General features: G+C 59.8%; 10 protein-coding genes across 10 annotated transcripts; all 10 read right to left on the bottom strand.

Moving 5' to 3' along the window:
- Positions 1–1,447: 1,447 nt before the first annotated feature.
- Positions 1,448–2,797, bottom strand: LMJF_30_1670 (conserved hypothetical protein; the record flags this gene model as incomplete). Its single annotated transcript, XM_001684719.1, has 1 exon — positions 1,448–2,797. One exon carries the CDS (start codon positions 2,795–2,797, stop codon positions 1,448–1,450), a length of 1,350 nt encoding a protein of 449 aa, XP_001684771.1.
- Positions 2,798–4,014: 1,217 nt separating this feature from the next.
- LMJF_30_1660 (conserved hypothetical protein) lies at positions 4,015–4,467 on the bottom strand (the record flags this gene model as incomplete). The annotated part of the gene is made up of 1 exon (XM_001684718.1): positions 4,015–4,467. One exon carries the CDS (start codon positions 4,465–4,467, stop codon positions 4,015–4,017), a length of 453 nt encoding a protein of 150 aa, XP_001684770.1.
- Positions 4,468–5,784: 1,317 nt separating this feature from the next.
- On the bottom strand, positions 5,785–6,171 carry LMJF_30_1655 (conserved hypothetical protein; the record flags this gene model as incomplete). The annotated part of the gene is made up of 1 exon (XM_001684717.1): positions 5,785–6,171. The coding sequence occupies one exon, from the start codon at positions 6,169–6,171 to the stop codon at positions 5,785–5,787; it is 387 nt and encodes a 128-aa protein (XP_001684769.1).
- A 1,291-nt stretch (positions 6,172–7,462) lies between these two features.
- On the bottom strand, positions 7,463–7,915 carry LMJF_30_1650 (conserved hypothetical protein; the record flags this gene model as incomplete). The annotated part of the gene is made up of 1 exon (XM_001684716.1): positions 7,463–7,915. One exon carries the CDS (start codon positions 7,913–7,915, stop codon positions 7,463–7,465), a length of 453 nt encoding a protein of 150 aa, XP_001684768.1.
- A 1,315-nt stretch (positions 7,916–9,230) lies between these two features.
- LMJF_30_1647 (conserved hypothetical protein) lies at positions 9,231–9,617 on the bottom strand (the record flags this gene model as incomplete). Its single annotated transcript, XM_001684715.1, has 1 exon — positions 9,231–9,617. One exon carries the CDS (start codon positions 9,615–9,617, stop codon positions 9,231–9,233), a length of 387 nt encoding a protein of 128 aa, XP_001684767.1.
- A 1,291-nt stretch (positions 9,618–10,908) lies between these two features.
- LMJF_30_1645 (conserved hypothetical protein) lies at positions 10,909–11,361 on the bottom strand (the record flags this gene model as incomplete). The annotated part of the gene is made up of 1 exon (XM_001684714.1): positions 10,909–11,361. One exon carries the CDS (start codon positions 11,359–11,361, stop codon positions 10,909–10,911), a length of 453 nt encoding a protein of 150 aa, XP_001684766.1.
- A 1,315-nt stretch (positions 11,362–12,676) lies between these two features.
- Positions 12,677–13,063, bottom strand: LMJF_30_1642 (conserved hypothetical protein; the record flags this gene model as incomplete). Its single annotated transcript, XM_001684713.1, has 1 exon — positions 12,677–13,063. The coding sequence occupies one exon, from the start codon at positions 13,061–13,063 to the stop codon at positions 12,677–12,679; it is 387 nt and encodes a 128-aa protein (XP_001684765.1).
- Positions 13,064–14,354: 1,291 nt separating this feature from the next.
- Positions 14,355–14,807, bottom strand: LMJF_30_1640 (conserved hypothetical protein; the record flags this gene model as incomplete). Its single annotated transcript, XM_001684712.1, has 1 exon — positions 14,355–14,807. One exon carries the CDS (start codon positions 14,805–14,807, stop codon positions 14,355–14,357), a length of 453 nt encoding a protein of 150 aa, XP_001684764.1.
- Positions 14,808–16,125: 1,318 nt separating this feature from the next.
- Positions 16,126–16,512, bottom strand: LMJF_30_1637 (conserved hypothetical protein; the record flags this gene model as incomplete). Its single annotated transcript, XM_001684711.1, has 1 exon — positions 16,126–16,512. The coding sequence occupies one exon, from the start codon at positions 16,510–16,512 to the stop codon at positions 16,126–16,128; it is 387 nt and encodes a 128-aa protein (XP_001684763.1).
- Positions 16,513–17,803: 1,291 nt separating this feature from the next.
- On the bottom strand, positions 17,804–18,256 carry LMJF_30_1635 (conserved hypothetical protein; the record flags this gene model as incomplete). The annotated part of the gene is made up of 1 exon (XM_001684710.1): positions 17,804–18,256. One exon carries the CDS (start codon positions 18,254–18,256, stop codon positions 17,804–17,806), a length of 453 nt encoding a protein of 150 aa, XP_001684762.1.
- Between the last annotated feature and the right edge of the window lie 1,227 nt (positions 18,257–19,483).

The following is a 19,483-nucleotide window of genomic DNA, read 5'->3' as shown; positions in this document are numbered from 1 at the left end:
CTGTGCGAGGGCCTGAGGAAGATCAAAGAACAGCTGTCGGAGGAGCAAAATCCGTTCCAGGTTTACGATGGGGTGATCTGTTTTTCACCCCAGCGAAGCTTCTTACGAAGGCAGCTGCAGCCTCAGAGAGCACCGACGACGTATGCGCCGGCACCGCCGAAGTAAATCTTGGGCGACAACCCCTCCCCTGCACGCTGAGCCGTGCGTGTGGCCGAGTCTTCTCTTCATGCTCTTCCCCTTCTCCGTCGACTTTCTCGAAAAGGAAAGATGAATGGCCAGGACTCGAGACATCAGGCCAGTCTCTTTCGAAACAGTCACCTTATAAAAACGTGAATACAAGGATTTGCTACGTGGACGCTATAATATGTGCAGCACCCGCTCGAGCATGTCGTATGCTGCTGCTGGATATAGGGACGGGGATCTGCGTCAGCGATCTGCGGGCACGCTTGAGTTCGCAAGTGCCATTAAGGGAGTGTACAGACACTAACACTGACGAGCGGTGATGCGCCCGCGCATTCGCCTTCTTCTCGTTCAGCGTGTCCGTTCTCTCCCATTCCGCATCAGTTGAACTACATTCCACCCTCAGCCCTGTCACATGTCCGTCACGTGGCGTGAGGCAGCGGTGGGCACACGCGTCACAGCACTGCGCCGACCCACGCACACAAGCACGGCCGCTGCCTCCAGCTCGGCAAGCCACCCGCTCCGCCGGCCGCCACCCCTCCGGGCGCATCCCCCCCTCGCCGCGGCGCAGGCTCCCCACACCAGGAGGCAGCGTCAGGGTCGGGTGGGATATCCTCCAGCCACGCTCGCACCTCGTCCGTCACGCGGACGGCGCACACGTCAGCAGCAACACATCGCTCTCACCTCCCCACGTCGTGGGTGCGTGACCGTGTCACCACCAGATGTGGTGCGGCGTTGGCAAGGGGATAGGAGACTGCTGGGCTTCCTCGCAGAGAGTTAGGGCATTGAACCTTGAGATTCCGCACTGAGGTGTACCCAACTGTCACCAGGGCGGACATTGCCCAGTCGCGAACCAAAGCAGCGGCCACATCACTGAGCACGCGCTGAAGAGAAGCGAGAGGAGGACCACTGATAGCGGGAAGGGGAGGGGGAAGAGCGCGAGGCGAGCATATGACGTTCCCAGACGGCGGCACGCGTAGCGGTAATCATGATGCGCGCGTTGCACCGCGCGCAGCGTGCAGCTGCTCGGCACGCAACGTTGCCCATCTCAATAAGGCATTCCGACACAGCGCTCGCGCGGCATTCGGCTTGGTGGCGCTTTGGTGTAGCTGCGATGCGCTTGGCCATTGCAAGCAGAGTAAGATGACGAAGAGGCAGGCGGAAACAAGACTACGAAGTACACGGCGCACGCCAAGTCTGGCAGGCCGTACAAGTGGCGTGTGAGGGGAAGAGAAAGCAGCGGACTCTACTCTCTGAGGGACTGTGATCACTGCGGCGGCGTGGAAGCGGATCGAGCCATTTCCAGCTCCTGCCACTCCGCGCCGGCGAGCTTGTACCGCCTTCCACAAAAGGAGCAGTGAACTGTGTTGTCGCTCCCCTTCAGCGACTCCAGCGCACGAGGGGGCGCGGAGACGAGGGACTCCAGGACGTTCTGCTTCGAGCAGCGGCAAAAAAAGTCCAACCCCGACCGCGCCGCTTCCGTTGCCGCTAGGGGGACCACAAAGTCCTGCACCCCCAGCGCTCGCCGTATCGGGTCCACCACCGCAGCCACCTGCGCCGGATCGTCGTTGTACTGCCGAGCCGCCACCGCGGCTTGATAGGCACCATCGTGGTCACCAGAAACCAGAGACAGGATGTGCTGGCACGCGGTGTGCTTCTCTGCGCATCGATCTAGAAGCGGCTGCAGAGCCGAGGTGACCGTTGCGCCGCCGCCAGACGGTGCGCTCAGCAGTGCGGCGGCCTCCATCACTACACGGTTCAGCTGGTTCACACGTTGGTCCACCGCAACGCCAGCAGCCAGCGGCGTCACCACCACACCAAAGCTGAATGGGATTGCATGCAGAAGAGCTCGCCGGATATCTTGCGCCTTCTCGTCGTCCTCGTCACTGCACGCCTCGCCACGCTGCCATGCAGCAGCTGCAGCAGTGCTGTCCACGTTCAAGAATCCGTGATCCACAAGCCTGACCGCGTCGATCCGGGACTGCAGCCACACCGCCGGGACGCTGCCGTCGGACCGGCGCAGGTAGTTGTAAGCGTGCAGGCTGCTGTTGTAGGAGAAGAAGCTCTTCCAAGCCTCCAGCGGCACCCGCCTCTCCATGTCAGGCAGATACAAGGAGAACGGTGCACCACTGGCTTCGTTTGCGCCACTGGAAGCAGCAGCGAAGCTAGAGGCGACGTCACACGGTGGCTGAAGGAGCTCGGCCAGATCGGCGTGCACGACCGACGAAAAAGGCTTCTCCTGGCGATACAGGATACGGTTCACGCGCAGCGGGAACGTCGGAAGACCACATTCCGCCAGCTGCGCATTGTACTCGGGTCGCAGGTAGCACCGACACTCCCCCAGCGCCAGCGCCTCCGTCAAGATGGTGGCCTCTTCCGCCGTGAATCGAGCTTCCACTCGCTCCTCGCCCTCCAGTGCGGAGGCGAGCAGGCTTGTAAACGTGATCTGTGTTCCGAGGAGCTGCAGGAAGTCTACGTGCGCCCCGGTGCTCCGCAGGAGGTCGTGCCGACGGATCGTCTCAGCCAGGAGATGGCGGGAAGAGCAAAAGGAGAAGCGCAGGAGCTTGTCTTTGCTGGGCACACGCAGCGTAATGTCACGCGTGCGAAACGCGTGCATGGTGCTGTGGGCAGACGCTGGGGAATACGACGAGGGTGGGGGCGAGAAAGAGATGGAGGAAGTGCATGTGGCTGCCCCTGGAGTCACCACCCTGGCGGCACAGCGCAAGAAGACGCGCGCTCGCATGACGTGGCGAAGGGGGAAGGTTCGAATGGAGCGCTTGTGGTCCTACGCAGGATGGCGCTGCAAGTTTCAGTGATACTCTTGATACGACGGAGTGGGGCCCTGCCGGTGGGCTCTGAGGGCGGAGGGCGGCGTCTCGCTCTCCTTGAGGGATCCTGTGTGGAAGGATTTGCGAGAAAACACCAGCATTAGCAGAAATCAAGAATGAGAAGACAGAGAGTGCAGAGAGCGAGAAGATGATGATGAAAGCACAGTCTACAGGCCAACACATAGCCCACATTATGCCTCACGCACAAGCACATGAAATCGGCTTTCAAAGGCCTGCACCGTATGTAAGCACAGGCAGCGGCGCTTCGCGCAAACAGAAACAAACAACGCCCCTCACAAAGTGCAAAACTCGCCGATGTCCCTATGCGCCACGTCGCCCTTCCTCGCCCCGCTACGCACCAGCGTCAGCGAATGTCGTCGTGCTGCCCATTTCAGAATCCGAAACAAGCGAGTATGCTAAGCACTCACACACGCACACACACACACACGCACAACGATATATATAAGCTCCAAAGGCGCACACAGCCACACCCACACGGCGGTCAGCGGATTCGCAGCATCCCCAAGCGCGATCACAAAAGACGGAGGACCTGGACCGGTCAATCGATGGCGGTGCTGGAGGCCGCAGAGCGCAACCATCATGCCGCCAGCTCGAGACCCGGGCCCTCTCCACCTAACTCCCTCCGTGTCTGACCTTGGCACCGGGCCAGTGCAGATGCCCTATGCCCCTCGACGACTTCCATAACCCATCATCCACACATCCGCTTACCTTTCACACACACACACAAAACGGCTATGAGAACAGACACGGCAGCCCACAGCGGCAGCGGCAGGCGAGGCAGCGTGGACACCACCGCCAAACACACGCGCATAACACCAAAGAGCAACACGCTGCGCTCCACATGGCGCCGGCACATGCAGTCCGGAGCTGCGCACAAGAGGAAGGGCGAGTGAGAACACACGCGCACGCATCAAGGTACAGCGTCGCTGACCCCTTCGCTCCGTGCCCATGTCCATGCTGCGTCCGTCGGACAATCCGCGGGAGCTCAATGGTAGAAGACACCGCTGCTGAGCTCCTGGTATGTCGGCGGCGTGTTGTCCATCCAGTCCATGGAGCTCACTGGCAGTAGCTCCATCCAGTTCAGCTTTACAAGTGCCACCAAAAAGGCGACGAGGCAGCAGCCAATGTAGATCCAGCGGGCCTGATTCACGGCCGATCGAATCTGCCGGTCGGCCTTCGAGTCCTCTTCGAAGTCAGCGAACAGCTTGCCAGCACTCAGAATAGACTGCAGCGGGTTCACAACGGCCATGCCGACAAACATGATCGAGAAGATGCTAACCTCATTGCCCACCATCCACATCATGAAGACGGTCATGGGCAGCTGCTTCAGGGGCTGCGTGCGGATTTCACTCAGGCGAGCCATGACGCGATGGCGGGTGATCTCCTTGTCCGTCATCGGCTTCGCCGAGGCGTTGACATTGGCTACTGCAGAAGCCATCGCTTGAGAGCTGAAGGTGAGGTAAGAGAGCAAACAAAACAGGGGGGATGGGAGGGGGCCGCGCCGGACAGTCCCACTGCTGCTGTGCGAGTGCGTGTGCAGTAAGATGTAGGCGGGGAGGGGCCGCCCACGATCGTATTGCGTGCGCGAAGGTTGGTGTGTATGCTTGTGTTTGTAGCGGAGAATCGCGTGTCCGATTGAGCAGGTCCAAAGCACACGGAGGCGAGGAAGGAGGAGGCCCGTGAGGGGGTCGGCATAGCCATGGAGGTGGCGCGCCTGGACCAGCGATACCACGCAGGCGCGTTGGCGGATGCGAGCTCATTGCATCGAGAGGGTGGGGCAGGTCAGCCCATCGCGCAAGACGACGAGATAGAAGTGGGAGACGTGGCGCAAGGGACATGGACACGGCGCTGTCTGTGTGGACCTCTTCCTCCACTGTGCATTTCCATCGGATACACAACACAAACCATGCAGAGGCCGGGGCGCAAGCGAAGGCGGAAATCCACATGCCGTATTTCGTCTCTTCCGTGCCGCGTCCTCCTCAGCCCCCCAACACATCCCCTCCGCTCCCAGTCGCCGGCGATGCTGTCTTGCCACACAAGTTCGCTTTCTCTTCGTCTTTCCGTTGTTCGTCGCTGAACCTCCTTTTCGGTGCTCCGCCCTCGAGGCGGAGATGATGGGCGGCGTCCAAGAAAGCGACCGCCAGACGGAAGCAGCACATGCCATGCATGTGCAAGACGACACACACACACACACACACACGCACGAGCAAAACACGCTGCACATGCCGCTACCCCCGCCCTTCCTCCGCCTTCACACAAACGTACGCACGCATCTGCTGCTATCCGAGGGGCGCCAGAGAAGGGGCGAAAGTGGCGCCGTTCCTAGCCCCACACAGGCAAGTACAAGCAGCGCAACGACAAACGGCCGATTCGGCCCTGCTGATGGGTGGCGTCAAAAGACATATACGTGCATACATACATATATATATATATATGATGTATATGTATATGTATATATATATATATATGTACATGTACACACATGTGTGTAGCAGAGCCTCCCATGCAAGACGGAGAGGAGAGGGACACCAGTAAGCCAAGAGAGGACGCGCAGCTCAAGTGCGCAGTTGCAGCCCCGACCGCCTCTGGTGGACTTGCACAAGCAAGGAGACGCCAGCCCTTCTCCGCTACCGTGCAGGCGCGCGCTGCGCCCGGCTCCTCCCCCCCCCCCCGTTCAGCATCTCACCTGCAAGGCCATTTTCTGTTTCGTTGCCTCGGTCCGTCGACAGCGGCTACTTTCTATCGGTGTGGGCGTTTAGAAGGGCCCGATGCGTGTGTTGCCGGGAATGTCGGCCAAGTTGCTGTTCCAGCGGTACTTCTGCGGGCCTACGACAAACCACCAAAAGAGAAAGCCGAGGAAGGCCCCGAAGTAGCGCGCGCCACGGAAGTCGGAGACCATGATGACATCATCGATCGAGTTGCGAAAGCGCCAGCGGCCGTACTTCTTTACGTTGCAGTAGTTGTTCGCCCAGGAGCCGAAGCACAGCATGCAGGCGCCGCACATGAGACAGGAGCCAATAACGCCGTACACGCTATGGAACTGACGAGCCGGCAGCGCTATGGCAGCGGGGGCAGTCGCAGCCGCCAGAGAAGCGGCGCCGCGCGTGGGGCGCAGCATCGATCCGTTGAGGCAGCGCAGCATTTCCCGTGACAGGGGTAAGGCACATGAAAGGGCTACCAACGCTAAATAGGCAAGGGCAACTAGCAAGGCGAGGATGGATGGGCTAGTCGATGGCAGACCTAGAGGGTGGGCGCCTGGAGAGAGAGAGAGAGATGCGCGCCTTTGAGGTGGGAGGTGACCAGACCACGGAAGGAGCGCGCTGAATAGGGTCCTAACGAACGAGGAGAAGCTAAAGAGGGAATGCCACGAACGTGCGCGCTTGCCACGGTCCAAAACCAACTGCCGCACACCACCCGCGGCGCACGTCTGATGAAGATAGGGAAGGTGCGCGTTGGGAGCAGCGGATTACGTGTTGCTTGCCTTCAGTGCGATAATGGATGACCCGCCTCACTCTCTTTTTCGTTGCGGGAGGGGCTCTAAGAGGTCGTTGTGCGGTTGCTTTATACGCGACTAAGTGGGCCTCCGCCCTTGACTATCGCCAGCAGACCGCAGTAGGCGAAACGATGTGTGGGGTATACGTGTGCCGATGCGCGCCCGTACGTGCGCGACAGCAGACAACGGACAACAAACAATCCTCCGATCATGTCAATGCAGAGATGGGCGAGAAGAAAGGGGGATCCGGGTATGTGCGACGCAGAGCAAGGAAACGGCGTGGTGGAATTCCAAGAGAGGAGAAGTGCATGTGCCGCATGGCTCGCGCCCCTGTCGGTGGTGGTGCCGTGGTGCGCTGCGGGATTCGGCCACACACACACACGCACAACGATATATATAAGCTCCAAAGGCGCACACAGCCACACCCACACGGCGGTCAGCGGATTCGCAGCATCCCCAAGCGCGATCACAAAAGACGGAGGACCTGGACCGGTCAATCGATGGCGGTGCTGGAGGCCGCAGAGCGCAACCATCATGCCGCCAGCTCGAGACCCGGGCCCTCTCCACCTAACTCCCTCCGTGTCTGACCTTGGCACCGGGCCAGTGCAGATGCCCTATGCCCCTCGACGACTTCCATAACCCATCATCCACACATCCGCTTACCTTTCACACACACACACAAAACGGCTATGAGAACAGACACGGCAGCCCACAGCGGCAGCGGCAGGCGAGGCAGCGTGGACACCACCGCCAAACACACGCGCATAACACCAAAGAGCAACACGCTGCGCTCCACATGGCGCCGGCACATGCAGTCCGGAGCTGCGCACAAGAGGAAGGGCGAGTGAGAACACACGCGCACGCATCAAGGTACAGCGTCGCTGACCCCTTCGCTCCGTGCCCATGTCCATGCTGCGTCCGTCGGACAATCCGCGGGAGCTCAATGGTAGAAGACACCGCTGCTGAGCTCCTGGTATGTCGGCGGCGTGTTGTCCATCCAGTCCATGGAGCTCACTGGCAGTAGCTCCATCCAGTTCAGCTTTACAAGTGCCACCAAAAAGGCGACGAGGCAGCAGCCAATGTAGATCCAGCGGGCCTGATTCACGGCCGATCGAATCTGCCGGTCGGCCTTCGAGTCCTCTTCGAAGTCAGCGAACAGCTTGCCAGCACTCAGAATAGACTGCAGCGGGTTCACAACGGCCATGCCGACAAACATGATCGAGAAGATGCTAACCTCATTGCCCACCATCCACATCATGAAGACGGTCATGGGCAGCTGCTTCAGGGGCTGCGTGCGGATTTCACTCAGGCGAGCCATGACGCGATGGCGGGTGATCTCCTTGTCCGTCATCGGCTTCGCCGAGGCGTTGACATTGGCTACTGCAGAAGCCATCGCTTGAGAGCTGAAGGTGAGGTAAGAGAGCAAACAAAACAGGGGGGATGGGAGGGGGCCGCGCCGGACAGTCCCACTGCTGCTGTGCGAGTGCGTGTGCAGTAAGATGTAGGCGGGGAGGGGCCGCCCACGATCGTATTGCGTGCGCGAAGGTTGGTGTGTATGCTTGTGTTTGTAGCGGAGAATCGCGTGTCCGATTGAGCAGGTCCAAAGCACACGGAGGCGAGGAAGGAGGAGGCCCGTGAGGGGGTCGGCATAGCCATGGAGGTGGCGCGCCTGGACCAGCGATACCACGCAGGCGCGTTGGCGGATGCGAGCTCATTGCATCGAGAGGGTGGGGCAGGTCAGCCCATCGCGCAAGACGACGAGATAGAAGTGGGAGACGTGGCGCAAGGGACATGGACACGGCGCTGTCTGTGTGGACCTCTTCCTCCACTGTGCATTTCCATCGGATACACAACACAAACCATGCAGAGGCCGGGGCGCAAGCGAAGGCGGAAATCCACATGCCGTATTTCGTCTCTTCCGTGCCGCGTCCTCCTCAGCCCCCCAACACATCCCCTCCGCTCCCAGTCGCCGGCGATGCTGTCTTGCCACACAAGTTCGCTTTCTCTTCGTCTTTCCGTTGTTCGTCGCTGAACCTCCTTTTCGGTGCTCCGCCCTCGAGGCGGAGATGATGGGCGGCGTCCAAGAAAGCGACCGCCAGACGGAAGCAGCACATGCCATGCATGTGCAAGACGACACACACACACACACACACACGCACGAGCAAAACACGCTGCACATGCCGCTACCCCCGCCCTTCCTCCGCCTTCACACAAACGTACGCACGCATCTGCTGCTATCCGAGGGGCGCCAGAGAAGGGGCGAAAGTGGCGCCGTTCCTAGCCCCACACAGGCAAGTACAAGCAGCGCAACGACAAACGGCCGATTCGGCCCTGCTGATGGGTGGCGTCAAAAGACATATACGTGCATACATACATATATATATATATGATGTATATGTATATGTATATATATATATATATATGTACATGTACACACATGTGTGTAGCAGAGCCTCCCATGCAAGACGGAGAGGAGAGGGACACCAGTAAGCCAAGAGAGGACGCGCAGCTCAAGTGCGCAGTTGCAGCCCCGACCGCCTCTGGTGGACTTGCACAAGCAAGGAGACGCCAGCCCTTCTCCGCTACCGTGCAGGCGCGCGCTGCGCCCGGCTCCTCCCCCCCCCCGTTCAGCATCTCACCTGCAAGGCCATTTTCTGTTTCGTTGCCTCGGTCCGTCGACAGCGGCTACTTTCTATCGGTGTGGGCGTTTAGAAGGGCCCGATGCGTGTGTTGCCGGGAATGTCGGCCAAGTTGCTGTTCCAGCGGTACTTCTGCGGGCCTACGACAAACCACCAAAAGAGAAAGCCGAGGAAGGCCCCGAAGTAGCGCGCGCCACGGAAGTCGGAGACCATGATGACATCATCGATCGAGTTGCGAAAGCGCCAGCGGCCGTACTTCTTTACGTTGCAGTAGTTGTTCGCCCAGGAGCCGAAGCACAGCATGCAGGCGCCGCACATGAGACAGGAGCCAATAACGCCGTACACGCTATGGAACTGACGAGCCGGCAGCGCTATGGCAGCGGGGGCAGTCGCAGCCGCCAGAGAAGCGGCGCCGCGCGTGGGGCGCAGCATCGATCCGTTGAGGCAGCGCAGCATTTCCCGTGACAGGGGTAAGGCACATGAAAGGGCTACCAACGCTAAATAGGCAAGGGCAACTAGCAAGGCGAGGATGGATGGGCTAGTCGATGGCAGACCTAGAGGGTGGGCGCCTGGAGAGAGAGAGAGAGATGCGCGCCTTTGAGGTGGGAGGTGACCAGACCACGGAAGGAGCGCGCTGAATAGGGTCCTAACGAACGAGGAGAAGCTAAAGAGGGAATGCCACGAACGTGCGCGCTTGCCACGGTCCAAAACCAACTGCCGCACACCACCCGCGGCGCACGTCTGATGAAGATAGGGAAGGTGCGCGTTGGGAGCAGCGGATTACGTGTTGCTTGCCTTCAGTGCGATAATGGATGACCCGCCTCACTCTCTTTTTCGTTGCGGGAGGGGCTCTAAGAGGTCGTTGTGCGGTTGCTTTATACGCGACTAAGTGGGCCTCCGCCCTTGACTATCGCCAGCAGACCGCAGTAGGCGAAACGATGTGTGGGGTATACGTGTGCCGATGCGCGCCCGTACGTGCGCGACAGCAGACAACGGACAACAAACAATCCTCCGATCATGTCAATGCAGAGATGGGCGAGAAGAAAGGGGGATCCGGGTATGTGCGACGCAGAGCAAGGAAACGGCGTGGTGGAATTCCAAGAGAGGAGAAGTGCATGTGCCGCATGGCTCGCGCCCCTGTCGGTGGTGGTGCCGTGGTGCGCTGCGGGATTCGGCCACACACACACACNCACAACGATATATATAAGCTCCAAAGGCGCACACAGCCACACCCACACGGCGGTCAGCGGATTCGCAGCATCCCCAAGCGCGATCACAAAAGACGGAGGACCTGGACCGGTCAATCGATGGCGGTGCTGGAGGCCGCAGAGCGCAACCATCATGCCGCCAGCTCGAGACCCGGGCCCTCTCCACCTAACTCCCTCCGTGTCTGACCTTGGCACCGGGCCAGTGCAGATGCCCTATGCCCCTCGACGACTTCCATAACCCATCATCCACACATCCGCTTACCTTTCACACACACACACAAAACGGCTATGAGAACAGACACGGCAGCCCACAGCGGCAGCGGCAGGCGAGGCAGCGTGGACACCACCGCCAAACACACGCGCATAACACCAAAGAGCAACACGCTGCGCTCCACATGGCGCCGGCACATGCAGTCCGGAGCTGCGCACAAGAGGAAGGGCGAGTGAGAACACACGCGCACGCATCAAGGTACAGCGTCGCTGACCCCTTCGCTCCGTGCCCATGTCCATGCTGCGTCCGTCGGACAATCCGCGGGAGCTCAATGGTAGAAGACACCGCTGCTGAGCTCCTGGTATGTCGGCGGCGTGTTGTCCATCCAGTCCATGGAGCTCACTGGCAGTAGCTCCATCCAGTTCAGCTTTACAAGTGCCACCAAAAAGGCGACGAGGCAGCAGCCAATGTAGATCCAGCGGGCCTGATTCACGGCCGATCGAATCTGCCGGTCGGCCTTCGAGTCCTCTTCGAAGTCAGCGAACAGCTTGCCAGCACTCAGAATAGACTGCAGCGGGTTCACAACGGCCATGCCGACAAACATGATCGAGAAGATGCTAACCTCATTGCCCACCATCCACATCATGAAGACGGTCATGGGCAGCTGCTTCAGGGGCTGCGTGCGGATTTCACTCAGGCGAGCCATGACGCGATGGCGGGTGATCTCCTTGTCCGTCATCGGCTTCGCCGAGGCGTTGACATTGGCTACTGCAGAAGCCATCGCTTGAGAGCTGAAGGTGAGGTAAGAGAGCAAACAAAACAGGGGGGATGGGAGGGGGCCGCGCCGGACAGTCCCACTGCTGCTGTGCGAGTGCGTGTGCAGTAAGATGTAGGCGGGGAGGGGCCGCCCACGATCGTATTGCGTGCGCGAAGGTTGGTGTGTATGCTTGTGTTTGTAGCGGAGAATCGCGTGTCCGATTGAGCAGGTCCAAAGCACACGGAGGCGAGGAAGGAGGAGGCCCGTGAGGGGGTCGGCATAGCCATGGAGGTGGCGCGCCTGGACCAGCGATACCACGCAGGCGCGTTGGCGGATGCGAGCTCATTGCATCGAGAGGGTGGGGCAGGTCAGCCCATCGCGCAAGACGACGAGATAGAAGTGGGAGACGTGGCGCAAGGGACATGGACACGGCGCTGTCTGTGTGGACCTCTTCCTCCACTGTGCATTTCCATCGGATACACAACACAAACCATGCAGAGGCCGGGGCGCAAGCGAAGGCGGAAATCCACATGCCGTATTTCGTCTCTTCCGTGCCGCGTCCTCCTCAGCCCCCCAACACATCCCCTCCGCTCCCAGTCGCCGGCGATGCTGTCTTGCCACACAAGTTCGCTTTCTCTTCGTCTTTCCGTTGTTCGTCGCTGAACCTCCTTTTCGGTGCTCCGCCCTCGAGGCGGAGATGATGGGCGGCGTCCAAGAAAGCGACCGCCAGACGGAAGCAGCACATGCCATGCATGTGCAAGACGACACACACACACACACACACACGCACGAGCAAAACACGCTGCACATGCCGCTACCCCCGCCCTTCCTCCGCCTTCACACAAACGTACGCACGCATCTGCTGCTATCCGAGGGGCGCCAGAGAAGGGGCGAAAGTGGCGCCGTTCCTAGCCCCACACAGGCAAGTACAAGCAGCGCAACGACAAACGGCCGATTCGGCCCTGCTGATGGGTGGCGTCAAAAGACATATACGTGCATACATACATATATATATATATGATGTATATGTATATGTATATATATATATATATGTACATGTACACACATGTGTGTAGCAGAGCCTCCCATGCAAGACGGAGAGGAGAGGGACACCAGTAAGCCAAGAGAGGACGCGCAGCTCAAGTGCGCAGTTGCAGCCCCGACCGCCTCTGGTGGACTTGCACAAGCAAGGAGACGCCAGCCCTTCTCCGCTACCGTGCAGGCGCGCGCTGCGCCCGGCTCCTCCCCCCCCCCCCGTTCAGCATCTCACCTGCAAGGCCATTTTCTGTTTCGTTGCCTCGGTCCGTCGACAGCGGCTACTTTCTATCGGTGTGGGCGTTTAGAAGGGCCCGATGCGTGTGTTGCCGGGAATGTCGGCCAAGTTGCTGTTCCAGCGGTACTTCTGCGGGCCTACGACAAACCACCAAAAGAGAAAGCCGAGGAAGGCCCCGAAGTAGCGCGCGCCACGGAAGTCGGAGACCATGATGACATCATCGATCGAGTTGCGAAAGCGCCAGCGGCCGTACTTCTTTACGTTGCAGTAGTTGTTCGCCCAGGAGCCGAAGCACAGCATGCAGGCGCCGCACATGAGACAGGAGCCAATAACGCCGTACACGCTATGGAACTGACGAGCCGGCAGCGCTATGGCAGCGGGGGCAGTCGCAGCCGCCAGAGAAGCGGCGCCGCGCGTGGGGCGCAGCATCGATCCGTTGAGGCAGCGCAGCATTTCCCGTGACAGGGGTAAGGCACATGAAAGGGCTACCAACGCTAAATAGGCAAGGGCAACTAGCAAGGCGAGGATGGATGGGCTAGTCGATGGCAGACCTAGAGGGTGGGCGCCTGGAGAGAGAGAGAGAGATGCGCGCCTTTGAGGTGGGAGGTGACCAGACCACGGAAGGAGCGCGCTGAATAGGGTCCTAACGAACGAGGAGAAGCTAAAGAGGGAATGCCACGAACGTGCGCGCTTGCCACGGTCCAAAACCAACTGCCGCACACCACCCGCGGCGCACGTCTGATGAAGATAGGGAAGGTGCGCGTTGGGAGCAGCGGATTACGTGTTGCTTGCCTTCAGTGCGATAATGGATGACCCGCCTCACTCTCTTTTTCGTTGCGGGAGGGGCTCTAAGAGGTCGTTGTGCGGTTGCTTTATACGCGACTAAGTGGGCCTCCGCCCTTGACTATCGCCAGCAGACCGCAGTAGGCGAAACGATGTGTGGGGTATACGTGTGCCGATGCGCGCCCGTACGTGCGCGACAGCAGACAACGGACAACAAACAATCCTCCGATCATGTCAATGCAGAGATGGGCGAGAAGAAAGGGGGATCCGGGTATGTGCGACGCAGAGCAAGGAAACGGCGTGGTGGAATTCCAAGAGAGGAGAAGTGCATGTGCCGCATGGCTCGCGCCCCTGTCGGTGGTGGTGCCGTGGTGCGCTGCGGGATTCGGCCACACACACACACNCACAACGATATATATAAGCTCCAAAGGCGCACACAGCCACACCCACACGGCGGTCAGCGGATTCGCAGCATCCCCAAGCGCGATCACAAAAGACGGAGGACCTGGACCGGTCAATCGATGGCGGTGCTGGAGGCCGCAGAGCGCAACCATCATGCCGCCAGCTCGAGACCCGGGCCCTCTCCACCTAACTCCCTCCGTGTCTGACCTTGGCACCGGGCCAGTGCAGATGCCCTATGCCCCTCGACGACTTCCATAACCCATCATCCACACATCCGCTTACCTTTCACACACACACACAAAACGGCTATGAGAACAGACACGGCAGCCCACAGCGGCAGCGGCAGGCGAGGCAGCGTGGACACCACCGCCAAACACACGCGCATAACACCAAAGAGCAACACGCTGCGCTCCACATGGCGCCGGCACATGCAGTCCGGAGCTGCGCACAAGAGGAAGGGCGAGTGAGAACACACGCGCACGCATCAAGGTACAGCGTCGCTGACCCCTTCGCTCCGTGCCCATGTCCATGCTGCGTCCGTCGGACAATCCGCGGGAGCTCAATGGTAGAAGACACCGCTGCTGAGCTCCTGGTATGTCGGCGGCGTGTTGTCCATCCAGTCCATGGAGCTCACTGGCAGTAGCTCCATCCAGTTCAGCTTTACAAGTGCCACCAAAAAGGCGACGAGGCAGCAGCCAATGTAGATCCAGCGGGCCTGATTCACGGCCGATCGAATCTGCCGGTCGGCCTTCGAGTCCTCTTCGAAGTCAGCGAACAGCTTGCCAGCACTCAGAATAGACTGCAGCGGGTTCACAACGGCCATGCCGACAAACATGATCGAGAAGATGCTAACCTCATTGCCCACCATCCACATCATGAAGACGGTCATGGGCAGCTGCTTCAGGGGCTGCGTGCGGATTTCACTCAGGCGAGCCATGACGCGATGGCGGGTGATCTCCTTGTCCGTCATCGGCTTCGCCGAGGCGTTGACATTGGCTACTGCAGAAGCCATCGCTTGAGAGCTGAAGGTGAGGTAAGAGAGCAAACAAAACAGGGGGGATGGGAGGGGGCCGCGCCGGACAGTCCCACTGCTGCTGTGCGAGTGCGTGTGCAGTAAGATGTAGGCGGGGAGGGGCCGCCCACGATCGTATTGCGTGCGCGAAGGTTGGTGTGTATGCTTGTGTTTGTAGCGGAGAATCGCGTGTCCGATTGAGCAGGTCCAAAGCACACGGAGGCGAGGAAGGAGGAGGCCCGTGAGGGGGTCGGCATAGCCATGGAGGTGGCGCGCCTGGACCAGCGATACCACGCAGGCGCGTTGGCGGATGCGAGCTCATTGCATCGAGAGGGTGGGGCAGGTCAGCCCATCGCGCAAGACGACGAGATAGAAGTGGGAGACGTGGCGCAAGGGACATGGACACGGCGCTGTCTGTGTGGACCTCTTCCTCCACTGTGCATTTCCATCGGATACACAACACAAACCATGCAGAGGCCGGGGCGCAAGCGAAGGCGGAAATCCACATGCCGTATTTCGTCTCTTCCGTGCCGCGTCCTCCTCAGCCCCCCAACACATCCCCTCCGCTCCCAGTCGCCGGCGATGCTGTCTTGCCACACAAGTTCGCTTTCTCTTCGTCTTTCCGTTGTTCGTCGCTGAACCTCCTTTTCGGTGCTCCGCCCTCGAGGCGGAGATGATGGGCGGCGTCCAAGAAAGCGACCGCCAGACGGAAGCAGCACATGCCATGCATGTGCAAGACGACACACACACACACACACACACGCACGAGCAAAACACGCTGCACATGCCGCTACCCCCGCCCTTCCTCCGCCTTCACACAAACGTACGCACGCATCTGCTGCTATCCGAGGGGCGCCAGAGAAGGGGCGAAAGTGGCGCCGTTCCTAGCCCCACACAGGCAAGTACAAGCAGCGCAACGACAAACGGCCGATTCGGCCCTGCTGATGGGTGGCGTCAAAAGACATATACGTGCATACATACATATATATATATATATGATGTATATGTATATGTATATATATATATATATGTACATGTACACACATGTGTGTAGCAGAGCCTCCCATGCAAGACGGAGAGGAGAGGGACACCAGTAAGCCAAGAGAGGACGCGCAGCTCAAGTGCGCAGTTGCAGCCCCGACCGCCTCTGGTGGACTTGCACAAGCAAGGAGACGCCAGCCCTTCTCCGCTACCGTGCAGGCGCGCGCTGCGCCCGGCTCCTCCCCCCCCCCCCCGTTCAGCATCTCACCTGCAAGGCCATTTTCTGTTTCGTTGCCTCGGTCCGTCGACAGCGGCTACTTTCTATCGGTGTGGGCGTTTAGAAGGGCCCGATGCGTGTGTTGCCGGGAATGTCGGCCAAGTTGCTGTTCCAGCGGTACTTCTGCGGGCCTACGACAAACCACCAAAAGAGAAAGCCGAGGAAGGCCCCGAAGTAGCGCGCGCCACGGAAGTCGGAGACCATGATGACATCATCGATCGAGTTGCGAAAGCGCCAGCGGCCGTACTTCTTTACGTTGCAGTAGTTGTTCGCCCAGGAGCCGAAGCACAGCATGCAGGCGCCGCACATGAGACAGGAGCCAATAACGCCGTACACGCTATGGAACTGACGAGCCGGCAGCGCTATGGCAGCGGGGGCAGTCGCAGCCGCCAGAGAAGCGGCGCCGCGCGTGGGGCGCAGCATCGATCCGTTGAGGCAGCGCAGCATTTCCCGTGACAGGGGTAAGGCACATGAAAGGGCTACCAACGCTAAATAGGCAAGGGCAACTAGCAAGGCGAGGATGGATGGGCTAGTCGATGGCAGACCTAGAGGGTGGGCGCCTGGAGAGAGAGAGAGAGATGCGCGCCTTTGAGGTGGGAGGTGACCAGACCACGGAAGGAGCGCGCTGAATAGGGTCCTAACGAACGAGGAGAAGCTAAAGAGGGAATGCCACGAACGTGCGCGCTTGCCACGGTCCAAAACCAACTGCCGCACACCACCCGCGGCGCACGTCTGATGAAGATAGGGAAGGTGCGCGTTGGGAGCAGCGGATTACGTGTTGCTTGCCTTCAGTGCGATAATGGATGACCCGCCTCACTCTCTTTTTCGTTGCGGGAGGGGCTCTAAGAGGTCGTTGTGCGGTTGCTTTATACGCGACTAAGTGGGCCTCCGCCCTTGACTATCGCCAGCAGACCGCAGTAGGCGAAACGATGTGTGGGGTATACGTGTGCCGATGCGCGCCCGTACGTGCGCGACAGCAGACAACGGACAACAAACAATCCTCCGATCATGTCAATGCAGAGATGGGCGAGAAGAAAGGGGGATCCGGGTATGTGCGACGCAGAGCAAGGAAACGGCGTGGTGGAATTCCAAGAGAGGAGAAGTGCATGTGCCGCATGGCTCGCGCCCCTGTCGGTGGTGGTGCCGTGGTGCGCTGCGGGATTCGGCCACACACACACACNCACAACGATATATATAAGCTCCAAAGGCGCACACAGCCACACCCACACGGCGGTCAGCGGATTCGCAGCATCCCCAAGCGCGATCACAAAAGACGGAGGACCTGGACCGGTCAATCGATGGCGGTGCTGGAGGCCGCAGAGCGCAACCATCATGCCGCCAGCTCGAGACCCGGGCCCTCTCCACCTAACTCCCTCCGTGTCTGACCTTGGCACCGGGCCAGTGCAGATGCCCTATGCCCCTCGACGACTTCCATAACCCATCATCCACACATCCGCTTACCTTTCACACACACACACAAAACGGCTATGAGAACAGACACGGCAGCCCACAGCGGCAGCGGCAGGCGAGGCAGCGTGGACACCACCGCCAAACACACGCGCATAACACCAAAGAGCAACACGCTGCGCTCCACATGGCGCCGGCACATGCAGTCCGGAGCTGCGCACAAGAGGAAGGGCGAGTGAGAACACACGCGCACGCATCAAGGTACAGCGTCGCTGACCCCTTCGCTCCGTGCCCATGTCCATGCTGCGTCCGTCGGACAATCCGCGGGAGCTCAATGGTAGAAGACACCGCTGCTGAGCTCCTGGTATGTCGGCGGCGTGTTGTCCATCCAGTCCATGGAGCTCACTGGCAGTAGCTCCATCCAGTTCAGCTTTACAAGTGCCACCAAAAAGGCGACGAGGCAGCAGCCAATGTAGATCCAGCGGGCCTGATTCACGGCCGATCGAATCTGCCGGTCGGCCTTCGAGTCCTCTTCGAAGTCAGCGAACAGCTTGCCAGCACTCAGAATAGACTGCAGCGGGTTCACAACGGCCATGCCGACAAACATGATCGAGAAGATGCTAACCTCATTGCCCACCATCCACATCATGAAGACGGTCATGGGCAGCTGCTTCAGGGGCTGCGTGCGGATTTCACTCAGGCGAGCCATGACGCGATGGCGGGTGATCTCCTTGTCCGTCATCGGCTTCGCCGAGGCGTTGACATTGGCTACTGCAGAAGCCATCGCTTGAGAGCTGAAGGTGAGGTAAGAGAGCAAACAAAACAGGGGGGATGGGAGGGGGCCGCGCCGGACAGTCCCACTGCTGCTGTGCGAGTGCGTGTGCAGTAAGATGTAGGCGGGGAGGGGCCGCCCACGATCGTATTGCGTGCGCGAAGGTTGGTGTGTATGCTTGTGTTTGTAGCGGAGAATCGCGTGTCCGATTGAGCAGGTCCAAAGCACACGGAGGCGAGGAAGGAGGAGGCCCGTGAGGGGGTCGGCATAGCCATGGAGGTGGCGCGCCTGGACCAGCGATACCACGCAGGCGCGTTGGCGGATGCGAGCTCATTGCATCGAGAGGGTGGGGCAGGTCAGCCCATCGCGCAAGACGACGAGATAGAAGTGGGAGACGTGGCGCAAGGGACATGGACACGGCGCTGTCTGTGTGGACCTCTTCCTCCACTGTGCATTTCCATCGGATACACAACACAAACCATGCAGAGGCCGGGGCGCAAGCGAAGGCGGAAATCCACATGCCGTATTTCGTCTCTTCCGTGCCGCGTCCTCCTCAGCCCCCCAACACATCCCCTCCGCTCCCAGTCGCCGGCGATGCTGTCTTGCCACACAAGTTCGCTTTCTCTTCGTCTTTCCGTTGTTCGTCGCTGAACCTCCTTTTCGGTGCTCCGCCCTCGAGGCGGAGATGATGGGCGGCGTCCAAGAAAGCGACCGCCAGACGGAAGCAGCACATGCCATGCATGTGCAAGACGACACACACACACACACACACACGCACGAGCAAAACACGCTGCACATGCCGCTACCCCCGCCCTTCCTCCGCCTTCACACAAACGTACGCACGCATCTGCTGCTATCCGAGGGGCGCCAGAGAAGGGGCGAAAGTGGCGCCGTTCCTAGCCCCACACAGGCAAGTACAAGCAGCGCAACGACAAACGGCCGATTCGGCCCTGCTGATGGGTGGCGTCAAAAGACATATACGTGCATACATACATATATATATATATGATGTATATGTATATGTATATATATATATATATATGTACATGTACACACATGTGTGTAGCAGAGCCTCCCATGCAAGACGGAGAGGAGAGGGACACCAGTAAGCCAAGAGAGGACGCGCAGCTCAAGTGCGCAGTTGCAGCCCCGACCGCCTCTGGTGGACTTGCACAAGCAAGGAGACGCCAGCCCTTCTCCGCTACCGTGCAGGCGCGCGCTGCGCCCGGCTCCTCCCCC

This window comes from Leishmania major, chromosome 30 (genome assembly GCF_000002725.2).
Source record: "Leishmania major strain Friedlin complete genome, chromosome 30".
NCBI classification, from domain to species: Eukaryota; Euglenozoa; class Kinetoplastea; order Trypanosomatida; family Trypanosomatidae; genus Leishmania; species Leishmania major.
The sequence above is the reverse complement of the archived record's forward strand: the minus strand, read 5'-3'. Positions and strand labels throughout refer to the sequence as shown.